Below are 25,729 nucleotides of genomic sequence, written 5' to 3' on the forward strand. Positions count from 1 at the left end.
AAATTTGAGCATGAACCACATTTTAGAATCCTTATCTGATCTGTATTCACCCCAGAAGTCTGAATAAGATGATCTTGCACTCTAAAGTAGTAAAAAGCAAATATGGAGAGTTCTCTTCTCATTAAGAGGACAGATGATTTTAAAAATTGAGGTGCTTGATGCACATCCCCATGCACTTTTTATGAGTGGTCAATCGAAATGTACCATGGGCTCATATAGCCACTGGTTCATGTCACCAACAGTAATTTCCACTTCTGCGACTGATTCTCTGGAGATTGATTTTATATTTCGTTTTCCTTTTCTCATAAAAAGAAATATGTGCCTGCCTGTGATGGAGAACAATATATCACACTCTTTCTCTTATTTTTCTTTGAGTTGGTTTGCAATGATCATCAGAATGACTGACCCTCTGGGATGGAAAGAGGCTTTTCAGCCCATTGAGGCTGTGTTATTACTCATTTAGAACAATCAAGTCAGTCCAGTTCCCCATTCCTTGTTACTTTGCAATGTTTTTTTTCCTCCCTCAAAGATCTGTCCAGTTGGTTTCAGAGGCATTTGATTGTATGTGCTTCCAAGGGCAGTCAGTTCTACATAAGCAAGCTAATTGCACCAAGGAAGCATTTTTTTTCTCATGCCATTTCCCCTCCCCCTTTCCTCCACCCCCTTCCCCAATCCACCAATCACCCCTATGCTTGAGCGAATCATATCTGATCAACATCTACTTGTGTCAACACTTACCAATCGGAGCAGTTTTAATTGATCACTCTGATGGACCCTTGTTGATTTTAATGTCCACATAAAATTACCTCTGAAACTTTCCTGCTCTCAGAAGAACAATGCCTGGTTCCCCAAATAATCCAAGCAATTGAAGTCCCTCATCCTTTGGACTTTGCTAAATCTTGTGAAAAGGCCCAGAGAGGCTGGAGACATCAATGTTTGGAGATGATCTCATTGGAGAAAGACATTGCACCACTAATGTGCTCAGCAGTACGATGTGTAATTGAGGATGCAGCAAAACTTTATTGCAGTGGTTCTCAACCTTTTTCTTTCCACTCACCTATCACTTTAATTAATCCCTATGCCATTGGTGTGTTGTGATTAGTAAGGGATTACTTAAGGTGGTAGGTGAGTGGGAAGGGAAGATTGAGAATCACTGTTCTAGACCCAATTGTTACTGAAACATATTGCTTGAGGAAAAATTGTCATTGACCCATTTCCTTTGGAGTTATGAAACCAGGGGTGGCCAAACTTGCTTCACATAAGAACCGCATACCATAAACTTCAGATGTTTGAGAGCCGAAGCAATCACGTGATTGCGAGCCACACCCACTAACACTATCATTGGCCCCTTTCAGGAGGCCATAATACCTGAATGTAAAGCTGCCTAAAATACCTGAATGTGGCAATCGGGAAGTCACCTGAAAGCGGAGAACTCGTTCCTGAAGTGTACTTACTCAACCCACCATGGGGAGGTATATTCTCCACTTCCGAGCACTCTCCCTAGGCACCTGAAAGCAGCAGGCTGAAAGTGGCTAGCCGCTTTTAGGTACCTAGCAGGGGGTGGGCTGATGACAATCAGCCCGCGACCCAACTCCCTGCTTCCTGACAGTCCCCTGGTGCTGGACTATGGGGCTAGGGCCACCAGCGCGGCCCCTGCCCCGAAGTCCCATGCTGGTTGTCCCTGCCCCTGCCTCAGGAGCCGGCATTTGCTCTGTGGCACCTCTCCTCGCTGCGGACCTTTCAGGTGGCAGAACAGTGCCTTCAGCGCTGTCACCTGAAAGGTCTGCACCCACATTTCCCAGGCAAAATCACCTAAAAGGGGCTCTATTCAAAGGCATGTAAGGTATTGCCACGAGCCGCACATTACATGTCAAAGAACCACATATTGCTCACAAGCCGTGGTTTGGCCACTCCTGCAGAAAACTATGCTCAAAATGAGTCAATTAGGTACAATTAAAACAGTGGTTTTCATCTTTTTTCTTTCCACCCATATATTACCTTAAACAATCCGTTACTAATCACAGAACACCTACGGCGTCGGGAATACTTAAAGTGGTATGTGAGTGGAAAGATGAAAGTTGAGAACCACTGCTTTATTGTGTCAGAAACCAAGTCTGAGTTTGCTACTTAAGTGTTGGTAATTCTCCAATTTCTCCCTGACTAAGCAAAATGTGAAAACATTGGTATCCAGAAGTTGTTAATGCTGGTGGAAAAGTTTTGGCAATCACCCTTCTCCCTCTTTGATCACTCACTCCAAGAGTTGTTTCATCTGCTAAAACATGTGTTGTAAATCACAAATTTTTGTTTCCTTTTAAATCCCATTTTGCTATTCAGGGACATTATGGATCATGGACAATAAGCATATTGGAGCAAAGGATTTTTTTTTTCCAATCTGTTCAGTCTTATCGGCTGAATTGCATCACTTGCATCTGCCCTCAAAGAGATGTTAAAATTGCTGATGTGGATAAACGCAAAATGTATGTCAAAAGCAGAAAGCTATTCCAATGGAAGCATCCATGTTGTCTCAGAGGCAGAAATACGAGTCATCCTGCAGCAGCATATGCAAAATCTGCTGAAGCTCATTTGTCCCACTTGGGGAGCACTAAGTCCTGTGGAATAGATGTACCACCAGGGCGAATGCATCATAATTTACTCATGTTGCATTATTATCAGTTCCAATGACAATAGAAATAACTCCCACCACACTCTTCTATCTCTCAACATCATGCCACCTATGACAACCGAATTCATCCATCCTCAGCATTGCTCCTAAATTTCACTTGTTGCCTAAAAGTGAGGATCTCTTCACTTCTGATTATTTTTTCACTGCTCGTGGTCTGTCTGTTTATGATGATGTTGAGCAGTCACTCATGAGCAACCCATGTATAACTCCAGAGGGTCGTGCATGGGTCAACAAGTTGCTCCAGAAAAGTTTTATTCAGTTCCCAGATTCTAAAAGGCCAAGTGCCAGTTTCCATGCATGTTGATAGAGGGATGTGTGCAAGAAACTTTGTGCATAGAAATGGTTAAAAAAATGCCTTTTCTTTAACCTTCATCAAATAGGCGTATGCCAAAAAGAGTTCACTGCAAGGTGGCCTGGATAAGACCATGAGTCTCAGGAAGGACCTGTCGGAAATGCAGGAATGGATAGCACAAGCTGAGGAGGAATATTTGGAAAGGGACTTTGAATATAAAACTCCTGAGGAGCTCAGAAAAGCTGTGGAAGAACTCAAGGTGAGCTTGCAAGTTTTTATTTGCATCTTTCACTTCATGGTTGAGCACTTGGTGATCAGGCCCAAAAACATCAGCTTTTCCAACTGCTGACATTTTTGAATTCCTATTTAATAGTTTAACAGAGGCACAAGGTTTTAAAACACGCCCACTATCAGACATTTACCCTTGCATGTTCTTGGTGAGGTTAATTCTGCTGATAAAGGGCAGGCTGTTATGGTAAACCTGCTAATGCCAATCACTCTTCTTATGGATTTACAATAAATAGCCTGTCTTCCTTGGAGCCTCACCCAAATTTGCAGACATAAGCTTTGCATGCATATTTTCAGTTGATCCACAGCCAACCAGCCATATTGGAGAAGTACCCAGATGAAATCACAATGTTAACATTGGTTTTGTGACTTCAGTATTTGGAATCTTCCTGGGAATTCTAATCTGCACCTGCTGTGGAACCGAATTCACTGTTTTATTGTTAATTTGTCATGGAGATGTTTAAAAGGGTGGCATGGTTTGTGTAACCAGGTTTGAAACCAGTGCTGTCTGTAAGGAGTTTGTACGTTCTCTCCGTGCTCTGCATGGGCTTCTTCAGGGTGCTCCAGTTTCCTTCCACCCTCCAAAAATGTTTGGGCGGGTAGGTTAAATTGGGTGGCACATACTTCATAGAATGGAAGGGTAATGATGACATGCAGTATCATTAAGATAAAAAATAAATAATTGATACTTTATCTGGACTCCAAAGTATTTTCAGTGTTAACTTCTTTGGGAGCCTGAGCATTTAGTTGGATTTCTATGAATTTGAAGGGAACAAAGTAATTTCATGTTTTTATGAAGCTCTTGAAAATACAGTACACAAGCCTCTGCAAAGTAACATTGATCCAGCTGTTTCTCTGGAATCATTTCCACCACAGTCATGATTGTCATTTGATGACACAATTGTTTTGCATTCCAATATTTCATTATTTTACTATTTTATTTCATTTGATTGTTTTGTTGTGACTTGAAGGGTTTGCAAATTAGTAGCTTAATTTAGAATTTCATTATCTTTTCATGAGATTTTCTTGAAAGGCATTGAAATTCTTGCTTTATCTGAAGCTCCATGTTTGCTCTTTTATGCTGAACTCTGATTCTTCTTTCACGGGAATATTGAGGACAAAAATGACAGCTAACCAGCAGAAGTCTAAGAGAGTGAATAAGAGTTGGACCAGCATGTATCAGTAAGGGTGAAAGGCAAAGGTGGCAAGATTTGTGAATTTTGAATGACAAAGGATATTGAAGGTTTGATCAAGAAAAATGAAAGTGTCTGGTAAATGCAGGCAACTTTAATCAGGGGATTCTCAAGGAAGATAGAGACAGTTGGATAAAATTTATGAAAAGGAAATCAGAAGACTCAAGGGGCCTTGAACATCCTTGCAAGTAAGATTATGGAGAATCCCAAGTCATTCTCTTGCTGTAGTGGGATGAAGAGGATAGTCAGAGGAAGAGTGGGTCCCATTAAGGACAATAGCATGTGAGGAGCCAGATGATGTGGACTAGGTCCTTTGTGAACTCACTTTCTCCCATGGCCTTCTTTTGTCTGTTCTCTAAGGAGAAGGATATGGGAGAAAGTGTGTGTTGAAATCTGGAGCAGATCAAATTGAAGGAGGAGGAAGTGGCAGTTGTCATGGTGCATAGAGTTGATAAGCTCCCATTTCTCTCTGAAGCAAAGTGCTGTAATCCATATTAGTTCACCACACGTGAGGTCCCAGAAGACTGAAGGATAGCTCATTTTCCTTTGTTCAAGAAGGGCAGCAAGGATAACAGATAAGGATAGCAGGCTGATGACCCTGACGTTAGTGGTTGCAAATTTGAGAAATTCCTCAGAAATTTACATTTGGAAAAGCAATGGCTGATCAGGGATAGGCAGCATGTCTTTTTAGGGGTAAATTGCATCTCATATATTTGATTTGAGTTTTTTAGTAGGTAGTTAATAAGATTCATGAGGGAAAGGTGATCAAAATGATATGCATGGACATCAATGAAGGAGTTGGCAAGCACCAAAGCAAAATATTGACCTAGGTCTAAAATTGCTTTGGTGAGTGAAAGCTGAATGACATGAAAGGATTGTTTCCTGATTGAAAATCTCTGCCGAAACCCTTGTTGCCTGTGATATCAATTAAAAACTTCAATGTGATGGATGAGTTTTCAGATGCCACAAACATTGGTGATATTTGAATTGTGAGGAAGGTTGACAGCAGGATAGATGGAAAGTTGGGTGGAGCATTAGCAGATGGACACTAATCCCAGCAAGTGTAAGGTGATGCATTTTGTGTGGACAGAATTGAAAGCATTGAAAGAAATGGACCAAATGAAAGTAAATAGGCTGATGAATTGACAGACCTAAAGTCTCTCTGGAAATAGTGCAGAGTGGAGGGTGAGAAAAGCACATGGCATACTTGGTCAGGACATCGAATATAAAGAATGGGATGTTATGTTGCATCATTACAAAACACTGGTTAAACTGCACTTAGAGACTTGTGTGCTGGTTTGGGCATCACATTCGAGGAAGTATCTGGTCGTCATTGAGAGAATACAGAGCAGATTGGTCAGGTTGTTGTCTGGATTGGGGAGGACTTGAGTTTCAGGAGAGATTGGGGGACTCTGGCCATTATGGACAAATCTGGCTTTGAAGGGATAGGTTGGGATTTTTTTGTGCCCTGAGCAAATGGGATGTAGGGGTGACTTGATAGAGATATGTAATATGACAAGAGGCATGGATCATGTCACTATGCACAGTGATTTCAGATTTCTTGTCAGAGTGCATAGATGACATCTAATCCAACCCTAAGATTCTTTTTTTGCAGGCGAGACAGATTTACCACTTACTGGTGGTGCAAAAAAAACTGTACACAGTGTAAACATGTAAACAAATAAAGAACTCTAAACAGATAATTAATGTAAACAAACTGTAGAATATAGAAAGAATAAAATCAATAATGTGCACAAGTAAGAATCCTTAAATGTGTCTCTGATTGAGTGTCACTGAGGAGTCTGAGGGTGGAGGGGTAGCAGCTGTTCCTGAACCTGATGGTGCGAGTCTTGTGGCATCTGTACCTCTTTCCTGATGGCAGCAGTGAGAACATAGCACGAACTAAATGCTGTGGATCCTTAATGATTGCTGCTGCTCTCCGATGGCACTATTCCCTGTAGATGTTCTTGATCGTGGGGAGGGCTTTACCTGCGATGTTTTGCCTGTGTCCACTACCTTTTGGAGGACTTTATGCTCAGGGTATTGATGTCCCCATACCAGATTGTGATGCAGCTGGTCAGCACACTTTCCACCACACCTCTGGAGAAATTTGCCAGGATTTCTGGTGTCATAGCAAACCTCCACAAACTCCTGAGGAAATAGAAGCACTGACGTGCTTTCTTCATGATGTCATTAGTGTATTAGGACCAGGAAAGATGCTGTGAGATAGGGACTCCAAAGAAAAATTTGCTCACCTTCTCCACCTCTGATCCCCAGTGATCACTGGATTGTTCACCTCTGGCTTTCCATTCCTGAAGTCAACAATCAGCTCCTTAGTTTTGGTGACATTGTGTGCAAGGTTGTTGCTGGTGCACCATTCAGCCAAGTTTTCAATCTCCATCTTGAATGCTGATTCATCCCCTTCCTTTATATAACCCACTACTGTGGTATCATCGGAAAATTTGTAGGTGGTGTTATTGTTGTAATAAGCTACATTGTCAGAGGTGTAGAGTGAGTAGAGCCAGGGGGCTAAGAACATAGCCCTGTGGTGCTCCGGACTGATTGAGATTGAGAGGAGAAGTTCTTACCAGTCTTTGCTGATTGTGGTCTGGAGGGGAGGATCCAATTACACAGTGGGACGTTGAGTCCCAGGTCTTGAATTTGCTGATCTGTTTTGAGGGGATGATGGTGTTAAATGCCGAAGTTTAGTTGATAAAGTGCATCTTGATGTATTCATCTTTACTGTCCAGTTGTTCCAGGGCTTTGTGTGGAGCCAGTAAACCTGTTACTATGATAGGAGAAGTGGAATGTATCCCTAGCATTGCTCAGACGAAAACTGATCTGCTTCATCACCAGGCTTTCAAAGCACTAAGGCACCAGTATGATTGATGCCTGTTTGAAATAGATGGGTACCATGCCCTGCTGAAGTGAGATATTGAAGATATTTATGAATACATTTGTAAGTAAGTTAGTCAGCACAGATTTTTAATTTTCGGCCAGGTACTTCACCTGCGCCGAATGCTTTCTTCGGATTCACTCTCCTGAAGGCAGCATGCGCATCATCCTCAGATACTGACAGGATTGGATCACCAGGTGACATGGGGGTGGTTCTTCGCTGTTGCTGAGGTCAAATCGGGTGTAGAAGGCATTGAGTTCTTTTGGGAGCATGGTTGAATTTTGGAACTGGCTGATGTTACTGGTGGCGGAATCAAGTCTCATCACTTTGATTGAGAGAAATCTGCACAGGGACGGAAAATGGCTTGATAGACCGAGTGTCAGGAAACAGGATTGGTGCAGGACCAAAAATAGATGTGATGGGCTGAAGGGCCTATTTCCATGTCGGGTGACTTCACTGGCATCCCCAGCAATTCCAAAAGTTTGGATTTTGAGAAGTCATAATTTTAAAGTCGAAAAATGCACTACCGCTTTAAACTCCAAAGAGCCAGGAGAATTTCAGGGATAATTCTTTGCAATGTTCAGAACGAACATGATGTAAGTGCTACTACTAACAACTAGGTGCTTACGTGTTAGCCCCCAATGTTTGTAGAATGGAGAGAATAATGAAGTATTGTTACTACTTCTTGCTCAGATGAAGCCACTGGTAATTGAGATGCAGAGATATTATTATCCTGGCAACCCATTTGTACCTTTCAGTGGAGTCTGCTCGTGAGATGACTTTGTTATTCCAAACAAACAGTGACATTATTTAAGAAAAAGCTCATAATAGTATTTTGATTACTAAAGAGCAGTAACTAATGTTGCTTGGTAACAGCATGATGAACAACTCAAACTTCATGATGTTCCATGGCATAATGTATTCTGCTACTTGTCTACTATAGTCGTACTGAATGTTTTGTTTTTAAAAAGAATTTCTTCAAACAAATGCACGTGAGTTACACAGTTGGCACTGGAAAGGTTTTGGAGAACTTTGTGAATGAGTTTATGATAGATTTATGAGGCACCCATGGGAGTTCGTCCATCCAATTCAGGCCTTATAGTTGAGGTGGAAACGCTTGACGAAGCCGTTTGCCTGCGATGTTAGGCCATGGTGTGGTTTCACTGGCTGCCACAGAATTTGGCTAGGTTGGCCCTGAGCGAGGATGTCAACTGGACCCCTCTGTCTGAGGTGATGTGGATCAGGACTCCAAAATGTGCGATCCAAGTGGATAAGAAAACTCTGGTGCAAGTCTCTCTGTCACATGTGGGCAGGCCTATCGCTTTCAGGCAACGGGTAAAACAGATGATTACTGTGAATAAATACAGCATACCTTGGGGTGCAGGCTGACGATGTCCACATGCACATGGTCAAAATGTGCCGGTTCGAAACTCTGGAGCAGGCTCTTGATGTGTCTGTGTATTTTGGTGCATTGGCTGTCCAAACAAGTCTTGGCCTACAGGGATACATTGCAGCAGAGGCTGGGCCACACGAACTTGTCAGACAGGAAATAGACCATGGACCATATGGAAGGATGAGACTGGCTATGAATTTGGTCAAACACCCGCCGTCGCCAGGTCACGGGTCGGTTGAGTCTGGGGAAGCCTGTGGACATGTTGCTCAGTAATGTCAGGCTCCCCGGTGAGGGATAGAAATCGCTAACCTTCAGGCTGGTGATGGCGGTCTGGTAGGCCTGAATTTCCACATCCTCTGATTGGTCTTTGGCCAGCTAAGCAACATCGAACGCTGCTGAGGTAGCAGCGAAGGCTGGTCTGGACAGCGAGTTGGCCACCACATTGATTTTGCCTGCGACGAGGCAAGTGTTTATTGTATACTCCGAAATGTAGGAGAGGTGTCATTGTTGCCTCATCGATCACACATCTGAGACCTTGCTGAGTGTATGGGTGAGTGGTTGGTGGTCTGTGTAGGTGACGAAAGCACTTCCTTCAGAAACGTTGTATTGCTATAGAGGGCCAACAGTTCATGGTCGAAGGCACTGTATTTTAGTTCTGGTGTCCAGAGATGTTTGCTGAAGAGAGACAGGGGGTGCCACTGTTCATCATGCCACTGCTCCAGCGCCGCGCCAACTGCTCTATCCGATGTGTCTGTTGTAAGGGTCAGGGGAGAGGAAGAGTCTGCATGGGCCAAAGATGTGGCCTCTGCTAGTGCCCCTTTTGTTGCCTGGAATGCTTCAACGGTTTCACGTGTCCACTGGAGTGCCTTGTCGTCCAGTTTGATGAGGTTAAATAGGAGTTGCATGAGGGTAGCTGCTCCTAGGAGGAAACGATGATAGAAATTCACCATTCCCTAGGAATTCTTGTAGGCCCTTGATGGTGCTCAACCTGGGAAAACATTGTAGCACGTCAAATGACTCAAAGACTTTTTGACACAAACCAAGGCTTTTATTAACAAAAGACTGGCCAATCCAGACTGACCTGGATCTGGTTAGGTGCAGCCCTTTATGACCTGGCCAATAGGTGTGGCTATGGCTCTCAGCTAATCATTTTTTTAAAACTTTATTTATTCGTTCAAAAAACAAATAATATATGACATATACAGCAATTAAACATGAACATGAATTTTTTTTTATATATATAGAAAAAAAGAGAAAAAAAAGAAAAAAAAAGAACCCCCCCCTTCAGCTAACTCTCCTGAGAGCCATAAAAAAAGAAAAAAGAATATTTAAAAAAAGTTAAATATACATATTAAAATCTAATCAATATAAACTGAAATGTAAATATTCCGAGTATAACAGCCACTTATTAATAAAAAAATTATAATTATCATGCAAAACATACGTATTTTTCCATTATTAAACAATATTTCATCTCATTATGCCATCTATTAATATCAATCATATTTGTATCTTTCCACGTACTAGCAATACATTTTTTCGTTACGGATAAAGCTAAATATACAAAAGCAAGTTGGAATTTATCTAATCCCAAACCTTTCAGAGGTTGCAAACTACCCAATAAAAATACTGTTGGATCTAAAACTATTTTAATCTTACACAGGTATTCTAAAAATGATTGAATTTTATTCCAAAAAGATTGTATATGTATACATAACCAAACAGCATGAAAATATGTTCCAACCGTATCACCACATCTAAACCACAAATCTGATTCATTAAAACCATATTTTTTTAATTTTTCAGGTGTTAAGTATAATTGATGTAAAAAATTGTAATTAATCATTGCATAACATGCATTTATCAATCTAGTTACACTATCATAACAAATATCTAACCAATCATCTTCAGAAAAATTAAAACCAATATCTGCTTCCCATTTAATCTTAGATCTATCCCAACCCTTTTTATCCATACCATCCTGTAATATTTAATACATAAATGAAATATACCCCTTCTCTGGTATCTTCATAAGAAAAGTCTCAAATTTAGTCATTTTAGGTTAAAATCATCTCTCTACCAAACATACATTTTACCAAAGATCGAATCTGATAATAAAGAAATAAAGAATTCTATCAATACCAAAATCTTCCCTCATCTGATTAAAAGATAAAAACTTATCCTCTTTAAAACAATCTCCCAAATATTTCATACCTTTAAATCTCCAATGCAATAAACTTTGATTATGTATTGAAAAAGAAATAAGTTGATTATTATACAATGGAGCCAAAGCCAATAATTTACCCCTAATGCCTATCATTTTATTTTTCTTTATCCATAACTTCATTCAATGTTTTAGTATAGGCACATTATATTGTTGTAACAAAAATTGATGTATTTCAAATTCAGAAATACTTGCCATCTCAATTTTAGCCCAACTAGGAGGCCGTACCAAATCCATCAATGAACTAATAAATTTAAGTTGGGCTGCCTCATAATAATTTGAAAATGTGATAAACGTAGACCCCTAACTCATATTTCCAAGTTAATTTATTCAAAGCTACTCTCGAAAATTTACCCCTGCATTAAAAACTCTCTAACCATTTTATTTAAATCTCAAGAAAAAAAAATTATCAAGTAAATACGGAATAGATTAAAACAAATATTGTATACGCGGAAAGATATTCATCTTAATTGTATTTATCCTTCCCATTAAATTAATAGGTAAATCTTTCCATTTAATCAAATCAGTTTTAATTTTTTTTCATTAACGGAGCATAATTTAATTTGTATAAAGATTGATAATTAACATTCAAAATTGTACCCAGATATTTAATTCGATCAGTCCACTTCAAATTAATAATATTCTTATAATCTCCTTCACTCTCTCAGCCAATCATTATCACTATATGCAAATATATACAAATACATACAGTGGTGATAGGATCCCATACTATTACATTCACCCCTTCTTTAAGAACTGACCCGGGGTGGATAAAAAAATGGTGGGTTACAGAGAGGTAGTTCTTCTGGGTTCTTCATAATCTATAGTCAAGACTCCAAGACATGGGGGGGATAGCAGGCAGGGGTTTCAGGCTGTAACGGTTGGGTGGCCTAATGGGCCTACATGATCGCCATGGTGCCGGGATCTGAGTAGCTGATGGGGACTGTGCATGATCATCATTGGAGTCCCTGAGTGTGGGTGGAGTTTCGCCTTGTCGGCAGTCGTTGTTGTCTGTGTGTTGGTCCGGTCTACTGCCATCATCATCCACGAACTGCTGCTGGGTCGCTGTCCCAGCATGTTACCTGGGGCAGGATTGTAGGAAGGTTGGGGGACGGACGTTACAATGTTAGATCTGGCTTGGGCCAGTTCCCTTACCGAGACTGTGTCCTCCTGCCTGTGCGGGTACTCGATAAAAGCATAGTGCGGGTTTGCATGTAGCAGCATTACCTCGTCAACTAGAGGGTCATTTTTTGAGTACCGCACATGACGTCTCAGCAAAACAGGTCCAGGGACCGTCAGCCAAGCCGGTGTGGTTGTCCCCGATTCCGACTTCCGAGGAATGAGAACATGCGTTCGTGTGGGGTAGCATTGGTGACAGTACATAACAGAGACCTGATGGAGTGTAGGGCATTTGGGAGTACGTCCTGCCAGCGAGTGGTGGGGAGGCCTTTAGACCGGAGGGATGTGGTTGGCTTTGATTCAATGTCACCGATGGAGCCCAGTGTCACTTGAGCAGGGGCGGAGTGTCATGGTGCCTCGGCCTGTTGCGCACTATGCTTGCGAGGTGACGTCATTGGAGTGGGTGCCGACACAGAAACCCTGTTGGAGGGGGCCGACGTGGAGATCCGTGGTGCCGGTAAGTCAGCGGTGAGCTGCAGAGGTGGTGGCATGCATGGTGCAGGCGGTCCGTCAGATCCTGTTGGCGCAGAGGTTCTGTTGGGCGGGGGAGCTGAGTCAGAGAGCAGTGTCACGGCGGTGTTTGCAGGCAGCGGCGTAGGGTCCGATGGTAGCTGTGTGCCCTCGGAGAGCAGCATCACAGCAGCGAGGGTGGGGTGTTGCAAGGGCGGCGCCTTCTGCGCACGGTGCTTGCGTTGTGACGTCAAGCATTGCCGTGTGATCGGTTCCTTGCTCTCATTAGATGAGAGTTCTGAGGTCGAGTAGTTTGAATTTGGGGAAGGCGGTTGGGCCTCGCCCGAGTTACTGTACTTCGCGGTGGCCATTTTGGACCAGCAGACTTTTGCGAAGTTACCGTTCTCCTTGTACTTCTGGCACTGGGCCTTCCTCGCAGGGCACAGGGATCAGCTGTGCTTCTCCATCGCGCAGAAGTAACACTTCGGGGCTGCATTGGTAGTGTGGCGGCGGTGGCGAGGCCATCGACAGGGCGTGGGGAGGCCGAATTAAAAGCAGGCATTCTACTCACTTCGTAACGGTGAGCCCAGCCCTGTGTGTAGGCATCCATGCTTAGGGCTGCAGCCTCCATCGTTCCAGCGATCTGTACAATCTCCACAAGACAGTCTCTCCCGTGCTCCAATAGTCACTGCCTCACTTCGTTAGATCGAATCCCAGCCACATAAGCATTTTGTATGAGGTGATCCCGGCTACAGTTTTATCAGAGCACACACATGCTTGGCCCAGTAACTTTAGTGGCTGGAGATAGGCTCTGTATGGCTCACCCGGCTGCTGTTTCCTGGTCACTAGTATGTGCCTGGCATATATCTTACTCACAGCTCGCTCATAGAGACCTTTTAGCACATTCATGGCTGCTATGTAGGAGGTCGCGTCCTGGATGTTTTCGTAGACCCTTATGGACACCATAGACATCAGAACCAACAGTTTATCAGTGTCTTCCTCCACAATGGGTTCTGAGCACTGCAGGTATGCCTCAAGACACCTCACCTAGTACCTGAAATCACTCTGAGCAGTAGCTGACTGCGGGTCGATGCTGAGGCGTTCTGGTCACAGCATTCGCTCCATCCGTTGAAAATTTTGTTAATAAAATTGTAGCATGTCGAATGACTGAAAGACTTGTTGACTCAAACCAAGGCTTTTATTAACAAAAGACTGGAGCATAGTACAGTGAGGTCAACCAGTCCAAACTGACCTGGACCTGGTTAGGTGCAGCCCTTAATGACCTGGCCAGTAGGTGAGGCTACGACTCTCAGCCAATCATTATCACTATATGCAAATATATACAGTGGTGATAGGATCCCATAAAATCACAGGCTTCCACCTTATCCGGCAGTGGTGTGGCCCCCCTCTCAGGTGAAACAGTGTTCCAGGAAATCGATAGTTTCGAGGCTAAACAGAGTTCACTATGAGTCCGAACTCCTGCAACTTGTCAAAAAGGCGAGACATGGCTGGCGATGAGAATGTCATCCAGGTAGTTGAAGATGAAATCGAGGTCCCTGCCAACCACGTCCATGAGACGCTGAAACTCCTGGCTGCGTTCTTTCGTCAGAAAGGCATCCAAAGGAACTCGAAAAACCCGAAAGGAGTAATTATGACCATTTTCAGAACGTCGTGGAGATGCACCGGAATCTGGTGGTGCCCTTTCAGAAGGTCCACCTTGGAAAACATCCAGCAGTTCTGGAGCCTCCTGGTGAAATCCTGGACATGTGGGATGGGGCATCTAACTGGGATGGTTGATTCGTCTGTAATCGTCAGATGGGTGCCAACCTCTGGCGTTCTTCTTGACCATGTGGAGCGGGGATGCCCAGGGACTGTTTGAACGGCGGACGAAACCCAATCCTCCATGGCAGCAAATTTTGTCTTGGCTTGGAGGAGTTTGTCCTGTGGAAGATGCCATGCCCGTGTGTACACTGGGGGCCCAGTGGTCTTGCTGTGGTGTTCCATACCTTGTGCTGGTTTAGCGCCCTGGAAATTGGGATTTGACGGATACTTGGCCAGTAGGAGGGTGTATTTGTTCTGGTCCAGAGTGTGGATTCCTAACAGTAGAAAGAAACGTTGCTGTAGAGTAAGGGGGTATGACTGGAACATGGTAACACTGACCAAACGGCATCCGTTCATGTCCACCAGGAGCTCGTGTGCCTGGAGGAAATATGCTCCGAGTAGGGCTTGCCCCATGGACACAATCATACTCCTCCAATGGAAAACTGTGTCCACAGCGTGGATTGTGACCAGACGGGTGCCAAAACTCAAAATGGGGGAGCTGTCTGTAGGGGAAGGCACTTGGAATTGTGTTCAAGTTCAAAATAAGTTGGCAGAATGAGGCTCATCTCTAGCCGTGTTGACTAGAAAATCCCTTTGTTCACTGGTCAGCAGCCGGCCTGTCCATTTCCCACTGCCATGCTTGACTTGGCATTAGGGTATAAGCATAGAAGGATGCACCACTGGGTGTTTCAGATTACTGCTTAGAAGCAGTAATTACTCTGTCCTGAGTGCTAATTACATTGCGTCGGGAGGGCCCAACACGGTGGCTGAACCGGTAATACCAATGGCGTAGATTGGTTGCACGTATGGAACGCTGTTGTGAGTGCGGAAAAGTCTGTCTGCCTCCTTGGCTACCAGGTGTGGGGCACTGAAATCCATGTCGGATATTTGCCGAGGAAACGTGTATCAGTAGCTTGAAGAGAACAGGGCCTTGAGCAAGAAACAGTTTGTGTGTCCATCCACTAAGGCTACCATTTCATACAGGAGCTTGGAGGGGTTCCTATTGTCTAGGCCTTGTCTATTCAGGATGCAGACAGTGCGCTCGTGCTGCCTGAGTTCCAGGGAATCGAGGAGGAAACTGCAGAATTGTTTGTACTTACACTCCATGAGGAGGATTTTCCATGAAGCAGCTTAACTTTTGCTACGTTAGCAGCGTCCATGGCACTGATGATGTGCCAGAACTTGGTGTCCTCCAAAACAATGCCTCTGATCTGGAACTGTGACTCAGCCGGTTATAACCAATTCCTGGACTGATTTTCCCAAAAGGACAGCAAATGCACACCCACAGCATTGGTCACAGCGCTGCGAATGTAGCGGTAGTAACATTCTACAATTTTTCGTGTTCAAGGTGGGGTTCCAAAGACGTTGGAACCATTGGTGTCACCACTGTAGCGTCTGCTAACAGAAGCGCTACTGAAATGAGACATTCACACAGCATGAGGGTGAACCATTAACTGAACTTCATTTTGAATTCCTCGCACTGCTCGAGGGGACCGTTCACATCCTGCAAGGGGTCTGCTGACCTAAAGGAGTGATGTCAGCATGCCACAGCGTCACTTCCAGTCCAGCGGTGGACATGGAAGTGGCACTGTCCCCCGGGCAACACGTTGCCAATTGCAGGCTTTTCCTCAGAAGAGAAGGGGGCCCATGCCATCTTGTGTCGGACGGCTGGGAAGGCGATTCGGCCTGTCTAACTACGTAGTTGTTCGGTCCACTACATGCACACCCTTTTCCTGGTTTTCGTACAAGAGAGTTGGATATGCTCATATATAAATGAGCTCTATTTCTGAAAACTTCAAAGAAAATTACTAGTCTTCAGTATTGAAAGATAGCAAAACATGAGCATTTATATCCAACCACTTCTTAGTTGGCCAGTTGTCAAAGATCTTTAAATTCTTTCAGGAAGATGAGTTGTAATCCTTCTGGGATAACTGAACACACCTGCTGTATGAGATTATCATTCTGAAGATTCCCAGTTTGGTTTGAAATTGGGTGTGAAATCAAATTCTAATTCTTAAGTTGTGCTTTAATATTTCCACTATTTTAAATCTCAAACTGGCTTGATTGTGAGGTGAATAAAGTAAGCGTGTTAAACTGGTATTATGAGCTCCTGTTTTAGTAAAATGGGATTATCACTGTAAGGGATAGTACAGACAGGAGGGACTGAATGGTCACAGTTAAGATGTAACATTTCACAGAGCGCAACACATGTCACTGCCCAGTGACAATTTGATACATTGGAAGAACCGAGGGAAGGTTTGTTACAATCTCTTCCAGAATTCGATACATTTGCAAAGACGTTGATTTTGCAAGAGACAATCATTCTGACTGCTGGAGAGACAGTCTTTTGAAGCAACTCTTGTGCCCAGTCATTTTTGTGGAATTCAGAGCAAAGCATGTTCTGTGAATGACTGGGCCTTTTCGCTGGATTGACCTGTACCAGAAGGGTCTTTTTGGGAAGCCAAGAGCTTCAATTTGATCATGGTCACTTGGAGAGACTGATTAATTTTAAGTGTGATTAGCAGTGAAGTTTCTTGGAGAGGCTGGTACCAGGGTCTAGAAGGTCACCCAGTTTGAATCTTGGCTACTAAAGGACCAGGAGTTTTGTGACCACAGCTCGTGTGGATGGACATTTCTTCAAAGGCATGGAAAGGAAAATTTGTGAATCTGTAGCAACCACAACTCCAGCCTTCCCATCAGTTCAACGTTAAATCTGGGCATTCAATTTCAAAGACTTTTGCTTCATCACTGAATTTAAAAGACAGAACTTTGAAGTAACCTTCTGGATTTTGTCCTGTACTGTAATGGCTTGGGTATCACACGTGCACAGATTTAGTGTTAAGGATAGTTTAAAATTAAGGCTATAGTTTAAGAGTTAGAAATAAAATTAAACACTGCTTCATTGCCTATTGCTGCTTGTTTTGTGCAGTTTGTAACACTGGAAGTATTTATTAATTCTCACGGAGTGGGGTATTAGTTGTTTGTTGTTTTTATCTCTGGCCAGTGGAGTAACACTGGTCACGATTTACAACTGAAAGGATGCTATAAGAGAAAGCTAGTAGTGACAGCTTGATTATCCAGAGTTACTCTTTCAGCTTCACTGAGAGATATTTGAAAACAAAAAATGCCAGAGAAATTCAGGAGGCCTCGGACCATCCATAGGAAGTAACGAAACAGTATATAAATGATGTTTCAGGCCTGAGCCCTTCTTCATGGTGGGCTCAGGCCCTAAACATTGCGTATACATCTTTGCCAACTTTGGACACTGAGATCTGCTGAGTTCATCCACCTTTTATGTGTTTTACTACAATTACAGCGTCTACTGACTTTCACATTTCATTTGGGAGATTTTTGAACACGTTTTCCAAGGTATCTCCAATGACAGATTGGTTGGACTTGATAAAATAAATCTGTAACTCACATTTTTTTCCCCAATCCAGCAGGAAAAAGGCAACTAAACACATAGCAGCATATGCTTTACTTTTACTGGAGAACAGTTTTGAGGAAGGAGATGTCTTTGGCATGACTGTGATTGCAGTTTGTAAAGTGAAGCTCTTATTTGTGTAGTTTTCTGCTCTTTTCACAGCAAGCCAAGGAAGAAGTTACTCAGAAGGAGTTGAAGGTGAAACTCCTGAGTGATGCTGTGAACAATTTCATAGCCAAGGCTCCACCTGCAGCCCACGAAGCTTTGAGGTCTGAGCTCGATGTGCTGACAGGCAATTACCAACGGCTCTGCAACAGGCTGAACAGAAAGTGCAAAACTCTGGAGGTCTGTTCATTACATTTCAGCATGCATTCTTGTTTGAGCACACCACTACAAACATTGTGAACTCATTCTGCTTGAATAGTGACTGAATGCAGACATAAAATAATCTATAAGACAGCATTGGTGGGACAACATGCTGGGGAAATTTCATATGTCACAAACAGACTTTATTTGCTACTTTTTGTCATGTTGGGGACTATATTCAGCTGCATTTCAAAGTTGATGAAAGGCATTGGTTTCATCAAAGAGGCACAAAAATGTATGAGTTAGATAGGATAATAAAACAGGTACCTGGAGGGGTTTTTATTGTTATTTTTTATTGCACTTGAAGGAAAGGTAGGAAACTGCAAGCTCTATTGTTCAAGAACCAGGGATGGGAGATGCAATCATTTAAGCTTCCTGATGAAACATAAGATGCTGGAAACATGAGCAAACAAAAAAGAGCTGGAGAGACTCAGCAAGTCAGCCAATGTCTTGGGTTGGGACCTTTTCTCTCCACTCACAAAAAAAAGGTCTCAACCCAAAATGTTGTCTTTGCATTTCTCTCCATGGATGCTGCCTAACCTGTTCTGTCCCTCAAGCACTTTGTTTCCTCCATTCAAACTTCATGTCTGAAGTTTTAGATTTAGTTTGTTAAAAGCTTGATGTTTTTTCCCCAAACAATTTGCAAATTTTTACAGGACTACTGTGCTGGCAAGTGTTACTTGTCTTTCAACTCTCTGAAGTGTGGATGCTTGCCCTACTCTGAAGATTCAAAGTGCCATTGTTTTTAATTCCTATATTTGAAAGCCTTTTCTAGGGACACAACTTCTTTTCCTGAAAAGATGTCTGTGTACCTTTCAAAGGCTCTCCACCACCGAGGTAGAGATCCCATACAACTGGTTGATTATTGGTGCATAATTGTTCAATTTTCTCCACTTCCAATCTTGAAACTCCTGCATTTGTCCTCAGGAGGTGTGGTCATGCTGGTGTGAATTACTGTCTTATCTGGAGGCAGAAAATCTATGGCTTGATGACCTGGAACACAAGCTCAAAGAAACGGAGAATCTTCAGGGAGGTGCTGAGGAGATCTCTGAGGCACTCGATGTAAGTAAATGAGGCTGTTGACCTGCAAGAATTCTCCCTTCAGCAGCCACTGAAAAAGCATATAAAAAGAGGCTGTAGTTTTCCATTTTTACTGTGATGCATCAAATTGTTAAATGTTTTTCATTCATTCACTTTAAGTAGCATTTAAATGTTGAACAGAGATATATACCAGAGTAACAGTCCCTTCCAGCCCACGGGCCTATGCCACCCAATACACCAATATGCATGATTTATTTTTAAATACGAGTCATAAAATATGAAAAGTCTGTCAGTATTTTTTTCCCAAGCAACAGTGAGGAATTGTTTAGTTTAAATGTGGGCTTTAATTCTACATCAAATACCTTCTCAATCTTAACAGTTCGAAGTTCCTGAGGCAGAAACTTTAAATTTTATATTTAATTGTATAGGCTCTGTTGTGTTATTTTAAAAAAAAATGACAAACAGATTTTAAAAAAAAACCATTTCAGAGGGTGGAAATCTCTGAATTCATTAAAATATCAGTTCCCCATCCCCTCCCAGTCCACGTCCGCATTCCCCTCCTCGTCCGCCTTCCCCTCCCCGTCCCCATCTCTTCCCAGACTGCACTTCATTCCTGTCCCACTTCCCAACCCCATTCCTGTCAGAATCCCTGCAGTCCCACCCTTTCATTAAAATAGCACAATCCAGAGATTGAGATCCCAATTTAATAATCCCATTGCTTCCTAGTCGAAATACCCCTGCTTTTGGAAATGTTTGGGCATCTCATGCTGTGGCAGATTAACTACCACCTGGGTCCTTCTGCTGAGCTTCCCACTGACCTTTCCCCCTGCTTCATGTTGAATAACATATTAGGGTCTCCAAAGTGGTGGATATCGACCGGGGGAGGGGGGGGGTCGTTGAGACTATCCAAGTTGTTGAAAAATGCAAGGGGGTCAATAAACTGGTTGATTGAACGTTTTGGGTTGAAAGAAATGTCAGATCCAACGTCTCCGCTTCTGCTGGGAGCCCGACATCCCCCACCTTCCAGGCCCCTAGGCTTAACCCTACTCAGCCTAATGGTCAATCCACCACTGATCTCACGGCCTACTCTTCCAAACTGTATTAATCCCCTCAACTATAATAAAATATGTTAATTCTGGAAACACCAAGCAGACCATTCAGCATCTCTGGTAACAAATGAGTTAACATTTCATTTGCTCCCTTCAACTCCATCATTCACTGAGCAACAAAATGACATTCACCTTTGAATATATTCAGAATAACAGTACACTCAATGATGGAACATGATGTATTAAATAGCCTGAAGTTATTATGGTGCATTTTAATATATATGATCCAAGGACATGCAAACAAAGGGACCAATGCCTCACACAATGTAATATCTTGGGAGTTGTTTTCAAATGAGAAGATAGATAAGTAACCCAATGCTTCCCTCTTCTGCATGAAGCATTGCAACCTCCCTTCCACAATTATGATTCCACATCCCTGAAAATTCTCCCTAAAAATAGATATTATGGTAGAGGAAGGGGTGCTAAATAAAATTTAAAGATGATTCCTGGTGCATTTGTTTTTTTTTGGTTTGGTATGGGTCCTTGAGGCATTAATTTGGAACATTTGTTTATTGGTCAATCTTGAAATCTTTCTCCCTGCAGTATTTTTATCTTGTCAAAATTAATCCATAGACAAGCACACTATGTATTGAAGTACACTGATCACTGCATACATTCATACTTTTGAAAATAGTTGTTGCAAGCAACAATACGCAATGTGATTTAGAATTTAAATGCACTGTTCATCAATTATTCATGTCCTCAGGTAGCTTGCAGGTAATCAGCAGTTAAACCTTGTGTGATAGCTGGAACATTTATGTACAAAAGTGAACCCAAAAAATACATCATTTATTGCCAACTAAAGATAAAATTCTGCAGTTATTTGTTAAGGCCCAGAGCTAGATGTTTTTTTCTATACACAGTCAGTTCTCTGAATTTATTCTGAAATACTCAGGTGCATGAGATTGATAGATGATGAATTATTTTCCAAATTGCACAGATGTGATGTGTTTACATGGATAGGTCAGATGCATACAAGGTATTCTATTTCTTTTTCTGCTGCCATGAAGCGGGATTCATCTGAGTAGAACGTGATTTTGCACTGTCATTTCTTAATGTCCATTTTTCACTTGAAATGTTTTGCCAATCAAATAATTTATATCTGGATGTCAGCTCTTATCAAACCATTAGAAATTGATCAACTGGTCTGATAACATCAGAACTTGATGTGAAGTTGCTTGTAATGTTAGTATTAATATCACCCACCCGATTAATGTTATCCTTAAATTACTTCCTGTCATTGTTTTGTGTTTGTTTCAGTCCCTAGAAAGTGTCATGCGTCACCCAGATGATAATCAAAATCAAATCCGTGAGCTGGCACAGACACTGACTGATGGTGAGATTCTGGATGAGCTGATCAATGAAAAGTTGGAAACATTCAATACACGTTGGGAGGAGTTGTTACAACAGGTGAGATGGATGCATGCTGGCCATTTAAATAATTTAGCAATCCTTGCAAGATCATTCATGTATTTAGAAAGACTTTGTGCCAATAGGTCAGAATCAAGCAAAACAAGCTTGCTTTATCCGATTTATTCACGGCTTTGTTTATGGACATTATCGGGACAACAGAACAATCCAGATTGTGAATTACTTGCAAGCGAATTCTAATAGTTTTGGGTAAAACAATGGTTTTAGAATTCTGACATATGGTTTCCTTTTTGAATTTCTTATCTGTATATTTGAAGAATAAAAGATTGAATGAATCTTTTAATGAATTAAAATTGATGAAGAATAAAGGTATTCATGTTATTCACTTGCAAAGGGACGCGAATTTGGAGAGCTTATTTTCTGTCCTCAGGCCTTATGCAGTTAGCTTTACACGAAAGCAATTAGTTCCTTTGTGGTCTTGGTTCTCTGCTATTCTGTGTGTATCAGAGTTGTTCTGCGACCAGATTTTCTTAATCAGTTAACTAAACTTTGGGGAGTCCATTTAATAGAAAAATCAATTCTCTCAAATCCTGTGTTAAGTGGGCACTTAAAATGTGAAAGTGAAACTTTAAAAAGTTCTTCTCCGATCTGATGAGTTGCAATTTGAAGTTGCCCCATAGCATGTGCATCTCCCGAATACAAAGTTAGCATGTATTTGTAATATGGGTGATTAACTTTCTTGGAGGAATCTAAAATGGAACTCAATGACCAATCATGGTAGTATTTGATGCCACAATTAATGCCCTCCAAATTATTACAAAAGATTTACATTGTATAATTTTCTTGTTTGAGAGAAGTTGGACATTTTGCATCTGTACTCCTTGGAGTTTGGAACAAAGAACAGTGAACTTATTTGAACATCTGAGATCCTGAAAGGATTGTTAAGGTGTTTTCCTTTGGAGGGTTATGGACAAGGAGATGTAGTGAACTGAATAAGGATACATGGAGGTACTGTATTCAGAAAGGTTTTCTGTCAGAGTGTAGTGGTCTGAGGATGGTGTGGGCCAAATCACTGGAAATATTTAAGATAAAGATTGATAAATATTTGAAAGATCAAGGAATTGAGGAACATGGTACAGAAGATGAGTTGAAGCCAGCGTAGATCAGCTGTTGACATGTGGACAGGGTTGTGGGGCCAAGTGACTTACATTTTATTGTCTTCTTGTGTTTGCCATTGTCAGATTCTCTGTTTGTAATTGTCTATCAAAATGATAAAATCATGCCCAACTTTGTTAGTACTTTGGGAATTGTGGATCTTGTTGAGAATTTTTGTGACATGGATACTACATGAACCATCCTTCACCTTCAGCAGGAAACATTGTGGATAAAATAACTTCATCTCATTCATTTGAGCTATCTTTAAATGCAACTTTCACACACAAAGCCCCGAGTTTGTCTTATTCTCACGTTTTGTGAGAATTGTGTTGTTGACTATTTTGCGTTAAATTAAAAATAACCTCTGCTCAGTTTAAAGCACAGATCGACACTAACCAACTAGGCTATGCATCTTTCTTGATTTTATCCTTTCTTTCAAGTAAATTGCTTTATAATGTTTGTCTTTGTCCCCATGGCCACTTGGATTAATGATGTATTGAGAACAGGAAGGTGCTGATACTGTGGAATGATCTGCCTACTTATTGACAGCAGCTGGTGTAAGCAAACACTGACTTGCATTTGTCACATTTAGCAACTGGAACTTGTAGTTCCTGGCTTTACAAGGTCTATGTTCTTAGCAGTTAATGTTTCAGTGATATTTCTTGATTCTTTTCTCCATGGTGAATTTCACCTTTGCCTTATGCATGAGCATTTTATTGCATTGGAATTTATTGGCCATTTAAAGGTTGAATGACAAGATATTTCTTCAGTTTCACCTCCTAAAAATGTGTTGCAAAACTCAGTTTTGTTGGACTGGCTTGTGTGGGACGTATGACATTTGTACCATTTCCGTTAAAAGCACTGTGAGCTCCCAGGTTGAATCCAAGTATTGTTCCCTTGTAGAGTGAAGCTTGTTTTCTGCACTGGTGAAACATAAAGAATAATTTTCAAATCTGGCAAGTGGTAGTTTGGCAGGAAGCTTTGATGACTGGAGGTGAACTTCCTGTTACCATTCTATACATTCACATCGTTAGAAAGGAAAGTTTGAAGAGACTATACAAGGGAGCTGTTCTGTTGCTAGTCATTTTCTTCTGAAATCACCGAGGTTTCAGCCACACTAATCACGGACACAATGTAAAGGAACAACCTGGATTTCAGTGAGGTCAATGGACAGAGCCTCGCCTTCAATAGTCTCTTTTTATCACTCTTTTTTTTGAGACTTGCTGAAGCAGTGCAGATCTCTCTCTGAGGGGCGTGTTATAGATCCTGATTATGATGGGGAGTTCTTCTCACAATGTGACTGGAACAGGACATTGTGTCACACAAAGGGAAGGTGGGGTGTGCAAAAGGAGTCGACCACAGTTGACATACCCAGAGGCATTAAATGGGAGAACAGTTTCCCATTGAAGACCTGAGTGGTGCTTTGTGGTGAGTTCTTTTTTGAGAGAGTATTGAGTATATTTCCCTTCCACAACATCATTGATTTTCAGGGAGAAAATGACATTGTAATAGGTGCAGGAAATAATCTTTCTGTCTCTCAAAAATGATGACAACCTTTTTCTGTTTGCTGATCAGAATAATAAAATGGATATTCATTCAGAAGTGCTGGTCTAGCAAGTTAGGCCATAATGTATTTCTCTTCCCTAACTGCCCTTCAGATGTTAGATGCTGTGAAGTATGTTGTTTTAAAACATTCCAAAAATTAGGAAACCATCTCCTTTGCTAAACTAACCCTCAGGAATGAAGGTGAAATGATGCATCATTATCTTTGTGCTGCAAGATTCTTGCTGTGCTTGAATAAGCCAACAAATGTTGGATCTTCTCACCTCTGATTTTATTTTACACTGGATAGCTGATCATCTGTCTCAATTTGTGGCCAAAATCAGAGCAGAACGAGTGAGCTGAGCACAGCAAAATAAAATCTGGAACTAAACGAAAAGCCTAGGAATTAATATGTGAGAAATTGCTTCATGCACAAAAGTTGGTAATTTTGTGCCACACAAAATTAATTTTGATTGCATATACTGTACTGAAAATCTTCATCCTTTTTTGCTTTTGATGGAATATTGGATCAACAAAATCAGAATTTCCATTCTTTTTCCCAGTAAAATAAAATCAAGTGACCATCAAAATAATGTCTGTTTCACTGATTTTGCATCTGGCAGAAAAAAACAGAAAATTTAATGCTAATGTGAACTAATGGAACAGTCAGCAGGTTGTCTTGTCAGTCCTTCTCAGATCTAAAATGGTTAGCTGGGTGAAATCTTGATTAGTGAGCAGTTGTGAAGTTCATCTCATCATGTTGATCACACTGGCATTCTTCAGGTATCTTTCTGAATTTTGAAGAGCATGCTTGTGTTGAAGAAGAAATATATGTGCATAATGTTTGTCGTATTTCCATATTCATACTCCTGATTTTCATGGTACAGTATTGTACAGTAATTGAGGATTCTGGTTCTACCTTGGCTGTGCACAGAATGTATTTTTCCAGGCTGGGATCAAAGCTCCACTGGGCAGTGATTTCAAGATGTTCCAATAGAACTAAGTCTGAGCATCAGTGACTGGGTTACTGGCAAACAAATATAATTTAATGGAATTGTAGATGACTTCTCCCAACAGCCTGCTGATGTTTAGAAGGAGCCTGATAGTACAATGCTTAGCAGCATTAGATTAATCTCAGATGCACTCATGGTGGTTTTGTGGCAGAGCAACCCATTCCCCTCTGAAAACACTGTTGTAAATCTTTGACAAGAGCATTTACCAAACAATCTGAAGATTGCCTTTTCACTAACATTCAGTTTAGGCTCTGTTGAAACTATTTGACATCAGAGTGAACAACAACTC

At 41.7% G+C, this 25,729-nt stretch overlaps 1 protein-coding gene across 24 annotated transcripts in view; it reads left to right on the forward strand.

Annotated features, from left to right (window-relative positions):
• Window positions 1-25,729, forward strand: part of dmd (dystrophin) — a 1,604,005-nt gene that overhangs the window by 651,422 nt on the left and 926,854 nt on the right. For all 24 annotated transcript variants that reach the window (XR_011341867.1, XM_069890130.1, XM_069890120.1 and 21 more), the window contains 4 exons: window positions 3,064-3,234; window positions 18,006-18,188; window positions 19,137-19,271; window positions 21,620-21,769. Coding sequence is in view for 23 of the 24 variants with exons in the window: in XM_069890130.1 (XP_069746231.1) it covers window positions 3,064-3,234; window positions 18,006-18,188; window positions 19,137-19,271; window positions 21,620-21,769 (639 nt within the window). In the remaining variant the exon portion in view is untranslated. The remainder of the gene's footprint in view (window positions 1-3,063; window positions 3,235-18,005; window positions 18,189-19,136; window positions 19,272-21,619; window positions 21,770-25,729) is intronic.

Source organism: Narcine bancroftii, chromosome 7 (genome assembly GCF_036971445.1).
Source record: "Narcine bancroftii isolate sNarBan1 chromosome 7, sNarBan1.hap1, whole genome shotgun sequence".
Classification (NCBI taxonomy): Eukaryota; Metazoa; Chordata; class Chondrichthyes; order Torpediniformes; family Narcinidae; genus Narcine; species Narcine bancroftii.